The sequence below is a fragment of the Heteronotia binoei genome, chromosome 18 (genome assembly GCF_032191835.1).
Source record: "Heteronotia binoei isolate CCM8104 ecotype False Entrance Well chromosome 18, APGP_CSIRO_Hbin_v1, whole genome shotgun sequence".
NCBI classification, from domain to species: domain Eukaryota; kingdom Metazoa; phylum Chordata; class Lepidosauria; order Squamata; family Gekkonidae; genus Heteronotia; species Heteronotia binoei.
The window spans coordinates 16208631-16225063 of NC_083240.1; the positions used below are offsets into that span (position 1 = coordinate 16208631).

Here is a 16433-nt window from a genome sequence, read left to right on the forward strand (position 1 = left end):
ACCCTCCAAAGCTCCCGTTTTTCTGCCAGGGAATGGATCTCTGTAGCCTGGAGATGAGCTGGAATTCCAAGAGACTCCCTCCCCCGGCGCCACCGGGAGGCTGGCACCCCCGCGGCCTCCATCGAACTTCGCCGTCCCCGAGCTCCTCCGGGCCCTCCCGCAGCCCTTTCCCGAGCCGGCCGGGCGGCAGCACACCCCTGGGGTCGCTGGCCAGTGGGGGCGGAGACGCAGCGAAGCTCCCTCGACGCGCCCCACCTGGTGAACCTCGCCCTGCTCCCCAGCGCTCCGCCGGGCCTGGCGCGCCGCGGCCCTGGCCAGGAAGGCAGGCGGGCGGGCGGGCGGCGTCGGCGTCGGAGGCAGCCGCGGCCCCTCGCTCGGCCGCCGCCCCCTCCCCAGTCTCCTCCCCTCGCCTGCCTCGCCGCTGCAGCATCCCTCGCCGGGCGGGCGGGCGGGCGGGCGAAGGCAGCGAGCGAGCGAGCGCGCCTCCCTCCGTCTCTCCAAGGCGGCTTCCCGTGCGCGCCAGACGGCCGGCCCGAGGAGGGGAGGGGAAGGGCGGGCAGGCAGCGCCCCCCGCTCCTCCTCCGGCTCTGCGGGGGCTGCGAGCGCCCGGCCTCGCCGCTCGGCTCCGAGAAGCAGCCAGCTCCATGGCCGCCTGAGAGCCGCCGAGAGCGCCGCGCCATGGGGCCGCCGCCGGGCCCGGGCGCGCTCCTGCTCGGCCTCTCGCTCCTGCTGCCGCTGGTGGCCGCCGTGGAAGGTGAGCGGGCCGGGAGGGACGGAGGGACTGCCGGCCGGAGAGGCTCCCCCCCACGGGCTGGCCAGAGATGCTGCTGCGGAGAGCGGGGGGCGTGGGGGGGCATCCCCGGCTCGGGTCTTCCCAGGGGAAGGGGGCTGGGGGGGGGGGGGCTCCAGACAAGGCCGCTTGGCCGGGCTGCCCCGGGGAGGAAGGGCCACCGCCGGCCACGCCGGGACGGCCGACGGCACCCCGGGCTTGCCAGGAGGACGAGGAGGCTGGTTCCCCTGCGGGGCTCCGGCCGGCACCCTCCGACTGCCGGCACGGCTGGAGGCTTGGCCTGAGGCCGGGGAGCGCCCAACCGGGAGGCGGGAATGGGGGGGTGGCTTCCCCCAGCCGGGTCTGGGGTGAGTGGGGAGAATGGGCTGCCCTCACTGGCCAGCAAGAGAATGGGACAGCCCTACCTGATCAGCCTGGATGGTGTTTCCGCTTGCAGGTATGGCAACAGATGAGTGCGTGGGGAGGGGATGGCTGCGCTGCCGTCACTGACGGTGGTGGTGTGGATGGTGGCATCCCAGAGCCACAGGCTACAGTTCGGTTGGAGGCGAGAGCAGACCGCCCTGATGGAGCAGCATGGAGAGGGTCACTGCCCACCGTCCTCTGGGCTGATCATGGGCTGACCAGCAAGAGGGTTGCATGCATAGTGTCTTCTTGCACTGTGATCTACTGTGAGAATGGGCTGCCCTCGCTGACCAGCGAAAATGATGGTGTCATCTTATGTTATGACTTGAATTGAGAATGTGCTGCCGTTACTGACCGGCAAGAGCTATGCCTGGATGGTGTCATCTGTGCTATGTGATCTTAGGCGAGAACGGGCTCACTGCTCAGCAAGAGTGATGCATGGATAGTATCACTTTATACTATGATCTATGGTGGTAATGGGCTGCCCTCACTGCCCAGCAAGAGTGATGCATGGATGGTATCGTTTTGTACTATGATCTACAGTGAGAATGGGCTGCCCTCACTGCCCAGCAAGAGTGATGCATGGATGGTATCATTTTGTACTATGATCTACAGTGAGAATGGGCTGCCCTCACTGCCCTGCAAGAGTGATGCATGGATGGTATCATTTTGTACTATGATCTATGCTGAGAATGGGCTGCCCTCACTGCCCAGCAAGAGTGATGCATGGATGGTATCATTTTGTACTATGATCTATGCTGGGAATGGGCTGCCCTCACTGCCCAGCAAGAGTGATGCATGGATGGTATCATTTTGTACTATGATCTATGCTGAGAATGGGCTGCCCTCACTGCCCAGCAAGAGTGATGCGTAGTGTCATCTTGCATTGTGAGGTGAAAATGGGCTGACTTCATTGACTGGCTTGAATGACGGACAAAAAACTCTCTTCCCTGTTGTGGCCGCAGCTTGGCCTGGGCACAATGTGGCCTGCCGTCACTGGCCAACAGGAGTGAATACAGCATGTGGGACCTCGAGGGCACATTGAAAGATACAAGTGGCAATTGATACCACCATCCTTTTAAAAATGTCAATAGAAGAGTATACCTCTCCCATCTGCCTGGACACCACCTCATGTGTTGTGGGACCAGCAGGCTTGGGAAGTATCAACAGAGATGGAGATGTTTGAGAAAGTGCCAGAATTGGCCATCCCAGATCTTAGCTATGAAGCCCAAGCAGACTATTTGGCATTCTTGCGCAGGGCTTTCTCATAAAACAAGACCAAGTTGCTGGCCTAGAGGCCAAGATTTTGGCCAGAGATGGGCGGCCTTTAGAAATCCCACCCACCAAAGGCTGAAGGAGGCACAGGGTTCCCTTCAAGACAGGGGACATTTCTGTCCACTCCTTCCCTTTTTGAACCTAGTCTCTCCCCTCACCAGCTTTGTGGCACCCTCATATGAACACCCATACGTCACCCCTTTTCTTACCGCGCCTATGGCTAACCTCTTTTCCAGGGAGGGGAGGATTCATGAGCCGAATTTTGATTGCAATATCTGGGAGTGGTTTTGTAGAGGCCTTGGCTGATTGGCAGCAGGGGGAAAAAAAAGAAAAGAAAATCCCTGCATGTAGATCCGTGCAGAATGAAGGCCATGCATCCCCTTGACTGAAAATTCCCCAACGTTGCTCCCCTAGGATTCTAAAGACTTCCTAAGGATGCAACCTGTCTGGCTTGCATGCTCAGCCCCTGGGCAGAATGAGAGCAAACATTCTGTGAAAGCAAACTTCCTCTTCAGAGATCAAGGGCTTGATTTTCCTATACGTGGACACAGATACTCAGAATGCTGTTGGTGAAGAAAGTAGCCAAGGTCTGTAGTGTGGCCAAAAATCGTAAGATGTTTGCAAAGGGGAAAAAAAAATCAACGGCAGTAACCGCTGAAGGATGAAACAGGGATGAACAGATATTTCTTCAATTTCCCCCTCGTGTTTAAGCCAACCCCAGAGGGTGGTTGTGATTTTTTTAAAATATGAGCATTGGTGTTGGGGTGGGAGGGATGGGGGGGGGGCTGGAACCCTCTATCTGAACCTCTTCCTGGTCTGAATACCCTCCCACACACACACACACACACACCACGTGCAGCTTTGAAACGAAACCACTGCTCCCTCAAATTTGTCTAAACAATAAATGCAAGTTTTATTGCGGCAGATATTCTTGTGAACTGTAACTTGCGTTGCCGGATGAACGTGCCACATCATGCATCCAGTGCTTTGGTTCTCAGGAAGCTGTCGCCACGATAAAGGGTTTGTCTTTAAGGTGCTACAAAATTCTTTGTTGTGCGAGCCGCTGGACTCCTACGGCTAGTGCACTGTATTGTGCCTCGAATCCTTCCCACCCCCCACCTGCTGGGCTAATAACAGCTTCAGGAGGGGAGATTTCGATGGGAAAATGGCACGGGATGGGGAAATAGATATGCCCCTCCCTTAGGACTGCTGCACTGGACATAATTGGAATCTCCCCCCCACTGTTGCTTTGAAATTAGACCCGGGGGGGAGGGGGGGAGGAATCAGGATATCGTATCCTGGGTTTCCTGCATCGGGTCTGCTTGGGCCTTAGATCAGAGCAGCGGATAAACGTGATGGGAATCGATGGCAGTCTCCAGATGGAACCTGGGGATCCCCCGGAATTACAGCTCATCTCCAGACTACGGAGAATCATTCCCTTGGAGAAGATAGACGCTTCAGAGGGTGGACTCTATGGCCTTGTACCCCCCTGAGGTCCCCGCCTTCCCCAGGTTCTACCTCCCAGTCTCCAGGAGAACCCCAGCCTGGAGCTGGCAACCTTGCTTGCAAAAATGGGAGCTGAAGGGTAAGATGGGGGATGCGAAAGATGCAAGGGGGAAGCAAAGAACATTTTATAGTATCGGTGAGGGTGTTGCGGCTCATGCTCTTTTGTGCCTTGGCATTTCCCCCCAAAGCATGGAGAACTAGGTGGTCACCTAGGGGGACAAAGCTCCTGAGAAGGAGGGGGCAAAGTTCCGGGGTTCACAGGTCACCCTGGGTGCTGGAACACCTGTAGAGCCGAGCTAGTGATGTGATTCAGGATATTTGGATTGGCTGTGAATGGTGCGAAGAGGAAGGAACAGAGGGCATCGTGATCTAGGGGCTTGTGGGGATGCTTAACAGCCCCGCAGGGAGGAAGGGTGGGTGCCATTTCCTAGCATTTGGGTTGCAGACACTGAAAAACACTGGGCCGGGGGTGTATGTGTGTGTTCTGATCCTGGGTAAGGGACCCGTCCCAGGTCCCCCATAAAACACCAAACTAAACAAAACCCTGGGAGATCTGTGAATGGACTCCTTCCCCTCATCATTTATATGAATGATTGGCGAGGAGGGGGGGAGATTATTTGGATCTGGACTGGTACATGGTTAACCCTTTCCTTCCTGTGGCCATTTTCTAAAGCTCATCTGTTTGCCTTCGTATTGCAGTGGAGCAAGTAGCAACTTCAAGGGCCAGTCTGAGGCCCAGAAAACAGTACGGAAGGGAAATGGTTAACCCCCACCCCTCCCTACGGCTCTCATACAAATTGGAGTGAGTGTGTGTGTGGGGGGGGGGAGGGGGTGCTGCTACTGTGCTGGAGCATTCATTCATGACTCCTTCAGTTTGATCTTCTCTGCCTTCCGAAATTTCATTTCTGCAAATGTTGGTCTTCGGTAGTAACCAAACAGTCAAACGATTTGCTAAATATTTGATATTGACCGTTCGACGTACAATGGCATTTTGATTTCGGTAATTGGTATTCGGCAGTGTTTGACAACTGACATTCAAGTACTGTTTAGGGTTTGCGTTTGATGGGGTTTGCATTTGGTAGTTCAAGTGATTTAGTGGCTGACAGCATTGTGTCGTTGACGTGACTATATATTTGCCGTCACTGAATATACTAGCTGATGTCCAAGGGGTGCTAATTGACACAGACGTCAAGGTTGCTACGGTAGGCGTGTCCAAAGTCCATTATATTTCTGAAAGGGATTTTTTTGGCAAGCTTATCAACTGGCCATGAGAGTCAACAGCTTTCCACTGTTGCTACTCTGGACATACAGTTACTGAGATCTACTTCCTCCGTTTGTAGCGGTTCTGTTCAGCCGTGGCTCACAGACGGTATGCAATGGTATTCGACAAGTCTGACGGATTTCAGGATACGATGCGTATCTGAGGTTTATGTCAAAATCTAATCAAGAAATGCCAGCAAGGCTGAGTATTCAGGGGGAAATCCTCATTCAAAAGTCATTTGGAACTTCACCGATGCTGGTTTGGGGGCGTTGCTGGATTCCCCTTCTCCCTAGTATGGTGGAGCAGATAAGCAACACAGTTCTTCCTGGTTTCTTTCCCCTTCAAGCAAGGGTGTGAACAGAGGTTGTCCCTCAGTACCCACAGTGTGACCAATTTCACACTAGACTTTTAATCCTGGTTTAGTGCTGTCCCCAAGCTGACATTCTACACTAAAACCATAGAATCTTAGAGTTGGTTTCTCTGGTGTAGAATGTCAGTTTGGGGACAGAATTAAACCAGGATTAAAGGTCTAGTGCGAAATTTCTGTATATGTTGTTGAGACCATTTGTACTCTGCCTTGCCCAAATCTGCTCCAGTTGGTTTATATAGCACACCCTTTGCACGTGGAAGGTCCCTGACATTTCCATTTAAAGGATTTCGGGGAGCAGATATTGGGGAATGCTTCTTCCGTCTTGAATCCTGCAGAACTGCTGCAAGACAAGGCTAGGCTTGATGGCTCATTCGCTGACTTGGTACGAGGCAACTTCACACATTGGAGGGTGTTGCAGGGGATGTGGGTGGAGAGCGATGAACGCAATCACTCCTGAGGTCCTCTGACCCATCGGAGATTGAAATGTGAGCTTGGTGATGCAGCGGCTCATAAACCAGCGCTGTGTAGTGGCGAAGGCAGGGGTGGAATTCTAGCAGGAGCTCCTTTGCATATTAGGCCACACACCCCTGATGTAGCCAATCCTCCTGGGGCTTGCAAGGTTCTTTTTTGTAAGCTCTTGGGGGATTGGTTACATCAGGGGTATGCAAAGGAACTCCTGCTAGAATTCCACCCCTGGGTGAAGGTACTGGTGTGTGATCCCTACTCAACATGGTTGACTTTGGGACAGGCTTGGCAGCTCAATTGGTTTGAACAGAGAAGCAGAAAACGGTAAAACCCACCCAGAGTTTCTTGGAGGAAGGTTGAGATAGAAACATAACAGAAAGATCAGAGTTCTGTTTCTCTTTTTCTTCTGGCTGCCTGCCTTCAGAAGAGCTTAACGGTGTGGATTCCCATCTTCAGAAGTGAAGGGACAGTGGCTGAGGGGTATAGCATCTGGATTACACGCAGAAGGTCCCAGGTTCAATCCCCATCGCCTCCAGTTGAAAGGAACAGGTTTTTGGCAAGGTGAAAGACTTCTGGCCTGAGACCCCTGGAGAGATGCTGCCAGTCAGAGTAGGCAATTCTGACCTCAAAAGGACCAATGATCTGACTCAGGATAAGGCAGCTTCACGAGGGGGTGCAGCTGTGTGGCAGTGCATCTGGATAGCAGGCAGGAGGTCCTAGGTTCAGTAGCTGGCTATGCAGCTAAAAAGCTCAGGTAGTGGGATAGACCTCGGTCTGAGACCCTGGTGCTGCTGCCGGTCAGAGCAGACAATACCGATCTATGTAGATGAATAACCTGACTTCGTCTTGTGTTCAGGAGGGACCAAACTTCAGCTGTCACTTCTGAATAGTGACAAATCTCAGAAATTAAGCAGGGTCAGCCCTGGTTAGTATTTGGATGGGAGACCACCGAGAAAGTTGTGTTGCTGCGCAGAAGCAGGCGATGAGAAACCACTTCTCAGTGTCCCTTACCTTGACAACTGTGGGGGCGCCATAAGCTGGGCCTTTGTGTAAAAAAACCCAGCAGGAACTCATTTGCATTTTAGGCAACACCCCCTGGTGTCACCGTTGTTTCACACAGAGCCTTTTTGTAAAAAAAGTCCATCATGAATCATTTGGAAAGTGGATTGAAAGTGCATTATTGTGTGTGTAGATCCAGGCGGGCAGTCATGTTGGTCTGAAGCAATAGAGCAAAACAGAAGTCCAGTAGAACCTTTAAGTTTTATTCAGAATGCAATTTGCATTTTTAACCACTGCCCACCAGCTCTCAGAAGCTGTGCTCACTGTACCCCATCCCATTGGGGGAGGGACGGTGGCTCAGTGGTGGAGCATCTGCTTGGGAAGCAGAAGGTCCCAGGTTCAATCCCCGGCATCTCCAAAAAAGGGTCCAGGCAAATAGGTGTGAAAAACCTCAGCTTGAGACCCTGGAGAGCCATAAATGGGGCTGTGGCTCAGTGGTGGAGCCTCTGCTTGGGAAGCAGAAGGTCCCAGGTTCAATCCCCAGCATCTCCAAAAAAGGGTCCAGGCAAATAGGTATGAAAAACCTCCGCTTGAGACCCTGGAGAGCCATAAATGGGGCTGTGGCTCAGTGGTGGAGCCTCTGCTTGGGAAGCAGAAGGTCCCAGGTTCAATCCCCAGCATCTCCAAAAAAGGGTCCACGCAAATAGGTGTGAAAAACCTCAGCTTGAGACCCTGGAGAGCCATAAATGGGGCTGTGGCTCAGTGGTGGAGCCTCTGCTTGGGAAGCAGAAGGTCCCAGGTTCAATCCCCGGCATCTCCAAAAAAGGGTCCAGGCAAATAGGTGTGAAAAACCTCAGCTTGAGACCCTGGAGAGCCATAAATGGGGCTGTGGCTCAGTGGTGGAGCCTCTGCTTGGGAAGCAGAAGGTCCCAGGTTCAATCCCCAGCATCTCCAAAAAAGGGTCCAGGCAAATAGGTGTGAAAAACCTCAGCTTGAGACCCTGGAGAGCCATAAATGGGGCTGTGGCTCAGTGGTGGAGCCTCTGCTTGGGAAGCAGAAGGTCCCAGGTTCAATCCCGGGCATCTCCAAAAAAGGGTCCAGGCAAATAGGTATGAAAAACCTCAGCTTGAGACCCTGGAGAGCCGCTGCCAGTCTGAGAAGACAATACTGACTTTGATGGACCAAAGGTCTTATTCAGTAGAAGGCAGCTTCATATGTTCATTGTCTGATGACATATGCATGCATATGAAAGCTTACATTCTGAATAAAACTTTGTTGGTCTTAAAGGTGCTACTGGACTCCTGCATTCTTTTGTGTGTGTCATTGCAGCCACAGAGTCACAGGAGCGGGGACAGGTTTGGACTGGGGCCCTGGTGCTGTCCAACAAGTTAACTCTTTCCCTACATTCCGGTTCCCCAATTGAAAATCCCCTCCCCTGGCTCCGTTTCATTGTAGAACAGAAACAAATAAAGGTGGCCCGTGTTTTATCTGTGTTTCCCATGCTGGGGCTTAAAGCAGCCCGGGTCGTGGGGCATTTTCAGTCTGGGAAATGGCACAAGGAAGGAAGCACACACTCCCTTCTCACCGGTGTGGCTTTCATCCGTATGGGGTCTTCCCCTGTGCTCAGTGCTGGATTAAACCCCATGGAGGCCCCTAAGCAGTCAAAATCTTGGGGGGCCCCTTGCAAGAGCCGGTTTGATGTTCCTGGTCTAGTCAGTGCCTCTGCTGCAGGCCTAGGGATGCTTCCCTTCCCTAAAGGTGTGGGGGCCCATAGGCCAGGGCCTAGTTGGCCTAATTGTTAATACGGCTCTGCCCGCGCTGGCTCTTTGCAGTTAACCCGCTTAGTTTTGGACCTTATCCCCGATCCACAGCCTCTGGTGGACGTGAGCCCCCAGAAACCCGTCCCTGTCAAACATCCCTGCCCTTTGAAACGTTCCCCTGAAAACACAACTCAATCCAGTAATGCCTGCCGCGTGTGTAGCCAGCGCTTTCGGAAATAAAAACATTGTGGGTTTTTTGTTTTGTTTTTTTGCCGAGCAAAGCACAATTGCAAACGGAACAGCGGAGGCGGGGGAAAAAAGTGAATGGGATTGTGTGGCGTTGCCGATGCAGTGTGGGAGTTTCCCCATGGCTAGAGATACAAACGTCGACGCTTTTTGCAGCCAAGAAAGGGGAAACACAGTCAATTTGTGAGGGTGGCGGTTGCGTTTGGAACCTGCCAGGACTGGGAACAGTTTCCCCCCCTTTGCAGAGAATCTAGAATGATGCGATGGAGAGTCCCTGGCCTTCTGGACTGAGAGACGCTCTTTCTGTTCTGTTGGCTGTCGTTTGGTTGGTCCTGGTCAAAGGGATTAGAGAGAAGGTGCTCTGATTTTTTAGGTTCTGCTCTGGGAGCCACACAACTATTAATACCTTCTTTCTGCAGGGCACAGCTCTTGAGGCCTGGTGGCCTCTCCTTGGTCATTGCTCTTCCTTCCTTCCTTCCTTCCTTCCTTCCTTCCTTCCTTCCTTCCTTCCTTCCTTCCTTCCTTCCTTCCTTCCTTCCTTCCTTCCTTCCTTCCTTCCTTCCTTCCTTCCTTCCTTCCTTCCTTCCTTCCTTCCTTCCTCCCTCCCTCCCTCCCTCCCTCCCTTCCTTGTTTGGTGTAGTGGTTAAGTGTGCGGAATCTTATCTGGGAGAACTGGGTTTGATTCCCCACCCCTCCATTTGCAGCTGCAGGAATGGCCTTGGTCAGCCATAGCTTTTGCAAGTGTTGTTCTTGAAAGGGCAGCCTCTGTGGGAGCTCTCTCAGCGCCACCCATCTCACAGGGTGTCTGTTGTGGGGAAAGAAGATAAAGGAGATTGTAAGCCGCTCTGTGACTCTGATTCAGAGAGAAGGGCGGGGTATAAATCTACAGTCTTCTCCTTCCTTCCTTCCTTCCTTCCTTCCTTCCTTCCTTCCTTCCTTCCTTCCTTCCTTCCTTCCTTCCTTCCTTCCTTCCTTCCTTCCTTCCTTCCTTCCTTCCTTCCTTCCTTCCTTCCTTCCTTCCTCTCTCCCTCCCTCTCTCCCTCCTTTCCTCCCTCCCTCCTTCCCTCCCTCCCTTCCTCCCTCCCTCCCTCCCTCTCATTCATCCATCCAGTACATTTTAATCCTGCCCTTTCTTCAAATCACTCAGAACGGCAAGTGTGGCTCTCCCTCTCCCATTTTATTTTTACAACAATCTTGTCATGTGGGCCTTTGAGAACATCATGTCTAGCTTCCGTCCCAACAGCCATGAAGAATCCTAGAGACAAAACGAATAAAGGAAAGGCAGAAAGATCTGAGACTGTAGAGCTTGAGGGGGCGGGGAACAGAATACACCGTCTGTTTATTTCTCCCCCCCCCCCAAAAAAAATTTTTTTAAGCATGTCAGAACAAAGAGGGAGAATTACTGTGTTTTTTGTAATACCCACCGAAGGCAGCAGGAAAAAGACAGATCTAGGCTAAGCCTCGGCAAAATGTTCTAAGCTGTAAGATCATACAAGCTGCCAGGGAAAGTGACGGAGCCTCTTTTCTTGGAGGACTTCAAAGGAAAGCTGAACAGGCATCTGTGAGGAGTAGTTTTTTTTTTTTTTTTGGCACACCAGGTATCCAGTTTCTGCAATACATATTTCAAAAAAACTAACCAGTTGATAAATTTAATTGAGGAAAATATAATCGATTCATGTTTGTGCAAGTGGACAGTTCTTTTGAACCCTGAAGAACATGGGCAAGTGAGGGCACTAGGGATAAAACTATGGAACTACCTGTTACATGATTATTTTTGCAGAATTTATGTATATGTATGTATATGTACACAGGGCTTTCTGTCTGTAGAAAAAGCCCAGCAGGAACTCATTTGCATGTTAGGCCACACCCCCTGATGCCAAGCCAGCCGGAAGTTGCGTTCCTGTGCCTTCCTGCTCAATAAAAGCCTTATATGTACAAACAAAACAATCACTGGAACTTCAATTAAGTCATAGAAAAGTTTTTAAAACCCACATCTTACAGCACAGTCTTAAGCTGAGTTCCATCTTTCTGCCACTGACTTCAGTGGGCTGAGAATGATGTAACACTGCTTAAGAGTGCGCTGATAATCACTTAACGCTGACATGAAAGGAAGCATTTATTTTTGCATGTAAAGAAAGAACTGCAGTGGTAGAAACCCTGCATGGTAAACATGCAGTGTTAGGTCATGTATTTTGGACAATTGCATGCTTAATACTGGGCATCCGGGCCATCCGGGCCTGGCAAGTCACACGTAGGGTTGCCGATCCCCAGTTAGAGGCAGGCAATCCCCCGGTTTGGAGGCCATCCGGCCTGGCAAGTCACACGTGGGGTTGCCAATCCCCAGTTAGGGGCAGGGGATCCCCCGGTTTGGAGGCCATCCGGGTCTGGTGAGTCGCACATAGGGTTGCCAATCCCCAGGTGGGGGCAGGGGATTCCCCGTTTTGGAGGCCATTCCCCTGCTTCAGGGTCATCAGAAAGTGTGTGTGTGTGTGTGGGGGGGGAATGTCTGCTGGGCATTCCAGTAAACCCTATGGAGACTGGTTCTCATAGAGTATAATGGAGAAGCAGTCCGTGGGTATCCGGGGCTCATAGGGGGGTGTTTTTTGAGGTAGAGGCACCAAATTTGCATCATAGAATCCAATGCCTCTCCTCAAAACACACCCCCAAGTTTCAAAAAGATTGAACCGGGGGTCCAATTCTGTGAGCCCTCATGATTTCCAAATGGAGGGAAGGTTGACAGTCCTTTTAAAATGTGATTTCCAGAACACCCTTTGGAGTTCAGTCGTGCTTCTCACACCCTTGCTCCTGGCTCCACCCACAAAGTCCCCAGATATTTCTTGAGTTGGTCTTGGCAACCCTGGTTGCACGGGTGCTGGACCCTAGGAGTTGCCATCCCGCACACCATGCATCATCCACAGATCCTTTCTTGGAGGGGGGGGGGAGGGTGGCGCTCAGACTGTATAAGGATGCACATCAAAGGAGACCACAGTATGCTTTGAGCTCTTTTTGTGCATATGGGGTTGCAGAATATCAGCTAATGGAATGCTGTTACTTTCTGTAGTGCTCTAACCCAGATAGACCTCATCGGAAAGCTAAGCAGGGTCAGTTGTAGTTAGTACTTGGAGGGGAGACCACCAAGAAAGCCCAGGGTTGCTATGAAAGAGCAGGCAATGGCAAACCACCTCTGGATGCTTTTTGCCTTGAAAAACTAGGGTTGCCAACCTCCAGGTGGGGCCTGCAGGTGTTCTGGAATTACAACTGATCTCCAGACAACAGAGTTCCCCTGGAGGGCAGATTCTGAAGTGTTCTACTGAACTTCCACTCCTTCCCTAAACTCTCCAGACTTCTGCTTGCAAATTTCCAGGAATTTTCCAACTTGGAGTTGGCAACCCAATGAAAACCCTGCAGGGTCAGCATATGTTAGCTGCGACTGGAAGGTCAAAAGATTGGTATAGCTGCTGTCTGATCATCATTGCCCTCTTTCCCATTACTGTTGCGCCTCTTTCTGTCGAGGAACAAAGCACCTCGAATCTGCATCTCTGAGCTGCTTCTGAACAAATTTTGCCCATTTTGTTTCTTTTGATATTTACTTACATTTTTGTCTATCGTTTCAAGTCCTCCGGATATGTAGATTCATTATGTAAGGTTGCCTTGATGCGTGGTTTTTATACACATGGTATACAACGTTTTATATGTCCAGTGCTGGTTTCTTCGTGTCGAAATAGCATGAAAATTGCATTGGGGGAAATTTGGTGCAGGTCTGGAAATGGCACTCCTTACTTAAAAAGCCTGGAAGAATAAATGGTTCTCCAACCCATGTCAGAAAGACATCAGAGCTAGTGCTAGGTATACGTTTAAGAGGAGGATGTTTGGATCTTGGGGTGCCACAACTGAGGAGGCCCTGCTTTTTTGGCTCTCTGTCTCACCTCTGAAAAAGGAGGGAGATGGAGAAAAGCTTTGGATGAAGGTTGGGTAGGAGCATATGAAAGAAGATGTTGCTCTGCCTATCCTGAGAGAGCCAGTTTGGTGTAGTGGTTAAATGCGTGGACTCTTATCTGGGAGAACTGGGTTTGATTCCCCACTCCTCCACTTGCAGCTGATGGAATGGCCTTGGGTTAGCCATAGCTCTTGCAGAGCTGTCCTGGAAAGGGCAGCTTCTGTGAGAGCTCTCTCAGCCCCACCCACCTCACAGGGTGTCTGTTGTGGGGGAGGAAGGTAAAGGAGATTGTAAACCACTCTGTGATTCAGACCGAAGGGCAGGGTATATATCCAATATCATCATCATCTTCTTCCTGGGCCTAAACCTTCAAGGAAAGGTAGAGTATGGTCACAGTGCTATGAATCAGTCTTGTTTTAATATAGAGCTAGGTAATGTATACAATTGTTTTCTGGCTCATAGAGAATCACAGATCTGTCCAGCAATCAGCAGCCTTCAGTTCTAGAAAACCAGGACTCTTTTCAGCTAAACCACACATTCTGGATTCATAATTGGATCCTCTGATGTGTAAATTTAGCCATAAAGGCTGTAGTCAGGGGAGGTGGGGGTAGCAGATCAGAATCATGACATTGAGGATGGAGGGAGTTACCTTTTTCTGCTCTGTTCTGATTCCTCATTCAGAACTGCTCCCTGACCTTTGATGGCCTGGAGTTACAGGAAGGAGAGAGGGGAATCCTACTAAGGCTGAAATGAATTGGGCAGTTTTGATTCAGAAAATGTCATGAGAGCAAATAATTGGTGTTCTCCTTCTCCAGTGCCATGGCCCCAATCCATATCAGGTCCTACCAGGGCTGCTTTAAGAGTTCCACGTCCCATGCTGTTGACCGGGGGTGGCCAAATTGCGGCTTGGGAGCCGCATGTGGCTCTTTCACACATATTATGTGGCTCTCGAAGCCCCCACCACCCCATTGGCCAGCTTGAAGAAGGCATTTGTCTCTTTGAATCGCTTCTCCAAGCCAAGCCAGCCAGCAGCTTGGAGAATACATTCAAATTTAAAGTTGCTTTCTTTCCACCTCTCCCTCCCCATCTATTTGCTTTCCTTCCTTCCTTCCTTGTCCCTCTCAAGCATCTGACATTCACCTCTTGTGGGTCTCAAACATCTGACATTTATTCTATGTGGCTCTTATGTTAAGCCACTTCGGCCAGCCCTGCTGTTGACTCAGTGTCTTCTAGTGAATGGTCTTGCTCGTGTAATCACGAGAGCCCTGTGCAATGGCACCGACAGAGTCCGGGATCAGGAGCAGGGAAATCTTGATTTGAATCCCTCCTCAGCCAGGAAGGGCTGTCTCCTACCCTAGCCTACCTTGGAGGGCTGTGAGGAAGAACTAAAAGGAATAACCCCTGCACGCAAGTTGGGGACAGGAAGGATGTAAAGGTAGCGAATAAAAGGAGACCAGAAAGCAAAGGGAGAAATCTATTAATTTCACCTTTGCACTCCCATCGGTCTTTAAACATATTGCAGCCCAAAATATAGATGAGCAAATGTTTTAGATGACCCTCCTAGGTGGCATAAAGGCTCCATTTAGCTAATAACAACAGGTTTTGATGGTTATAGCCAGGAGTTTGTGTTCCCTTTTGTTTCAGGAAAGGAGGGCAGGGAGCAGAGACGTGTCAGCGCAGTTGCAGAAAAGAGGGGAATCAGACCAGAGAGGGGCAGGAATTCCTACCACTAGCCTACTCAGGACTAAGGGCCTACTCTGGAGTAAAGGTCTGTTTAGAACCGGGGTGGCCAAACTGTGGCTCGGGAGCCACATGTGGCTCTTCCGCACATATTGTGTGGTTCTCGAAGCCCCCATTGCCCTGCTGGCCTGCTTGGGGAAGGCATTTATCTCTTTATATCACTTCTCCAAACCAAGCCAGCTGGCAGCTTGAAGAATGCATTCAAAGTTAGAGTTGCTTTCTTTCCATCTCTCCCTCCCCATCTATTTTCCTTCCTGCCTGCTCTCAAACATCTGATGTCCATATCTTTTGACTCTCAAACATTTATTCTATGTGGCTCTTAAATTAAGCAAGTCTGGCAGCCCCTGGTTTACAAGAAGGACAAGAGAGGTAGGAAGTGGGGATAGAAGGGAGGAACTAAATTGAGAGGGAAGGACTGTTTGTTGGGTTGTGGTGGAACATTTTGAGGCATTGCAGGCTAAGGAGAGCAGTTCTCTTTCTCCAGGCAAGCTTGCAGCTCTGGGCTGGGAAATCCCTGGAGACATGAAGGTGGGTGGGGGTTTGGGGACTTTAGCAAGGTCTAATACCCTAGAAACAACCCTCCAAAGCAGCCATTTCCTCCTGGTGAGTGGATTACTGTTATTTGGAGATTGTTTGCAGTTCCAGGAGATTTCCAAACCCCACCTGGAAGCCAGCAGCTCTGTTTCTAAGGGTGGACACGTTGCTGGTCTGAAGGAGCAGAGAATGGGGGCTGTTTGAGCACGGTTAGTGGAGGAATAGCTACATTAGGGCTTAATCCTGTAATGCTGTTCATGAGTCTGATGCTGCAGCAAGAGAGCAGACTTGGAGACTGAGCAGGAGGCAAGCAGGTCTCCTTGCTTGAGTAGTGCCATAAAGCCCAGAAACAAGCTGAAGGCAATTTATCCCATTCAAAAAGAGACTCCTCTACTCTCTGGTGTCTGGTTGTGGTTGCTGGGGAGCTGAAAATTGAATACCCTGGTGAGGACGAGGCCCCTGAGCCGAGGAACGATGCAGGACCTGATAAGTATTTTAAATTGGGGAATGGCTACTTTCTGGGTTCAGTGATTGTCCCTGTTTGGATAGGAGCCCTCTTGTCATTTCCCTGATGGTTGCCCATAGGAACCCATACCAGGCCTATATGCTGAAATGTGGTGAACGGCAGTTCAGAGGGTTCTAGGAGCTGCACAAAAAACAGGGGGATACAAGGCAGAGACAGACACAAGTGTACTGTCCCTCTAAGTGTTGCTGAATGGAGTGTCGTTTTCCAGGTGATGTTATTTATGCCCAGGGGTGAAATTCTAGGAGGAGCTTCTTTGCATATTAGGCCACACACCCCGATTTAGCCAATCCTCCAAGAGCTTACAAAAAAGAGCCTTGTAAGCTCTTGGCGGATTGGCTACATCAGGGGTGTGTGGCCCGATATGCAAAGGAACTCCTGCTAGAATTCCACCACTGTTTATGCCCATAACCTAAGAGGCTTTCAGCAGCCTATTTCCACTCATTAGTCCACTATACAACGGGCCTGCTGGCAACCCAAGAGGGATAAACAATTTGGATATTCATCAGCTCAGATTCCCCTTGTCTGGGCTTTCCTGATCTCGGAGGGACTTGAGGAGACCAATTTCTCCATTTGCGCCTGACAGCTGTTGTCAACAACCCATGCCTTCTCAAGCGCACCCAGT

At 51.0% G+C, this 16433-nt stretch overlaps 1 protein-coding gene across 6 annotated transcripts in view; it reads left to right on the forward strand.

Annotated features, from left to right (window-relative positions):
• Window positions 1-570: 570 nt before the first annotated feature.
• The window catches only part of EPHB2 (EPH receptor B2), a 159405-nt gene continuing 143542 nt past the window's right edge, over window positions 571-16433 (forward strand). For all 6 annotated transcript variants that reach the window (XM_060259166.1, XM_060259167.1, XM_060259168.1 and 3 more), the window contains exon 1: window positions 571-754. In XM_060259166.1, the coding sequence (XP_060115149.1) occupies window positions 679-754 (76 nt within the window). In that variant the 5' untranslated portion in view covers window positions 571-678. The remainder of the gene's footprint in view (window positions 755-16433) is intronic.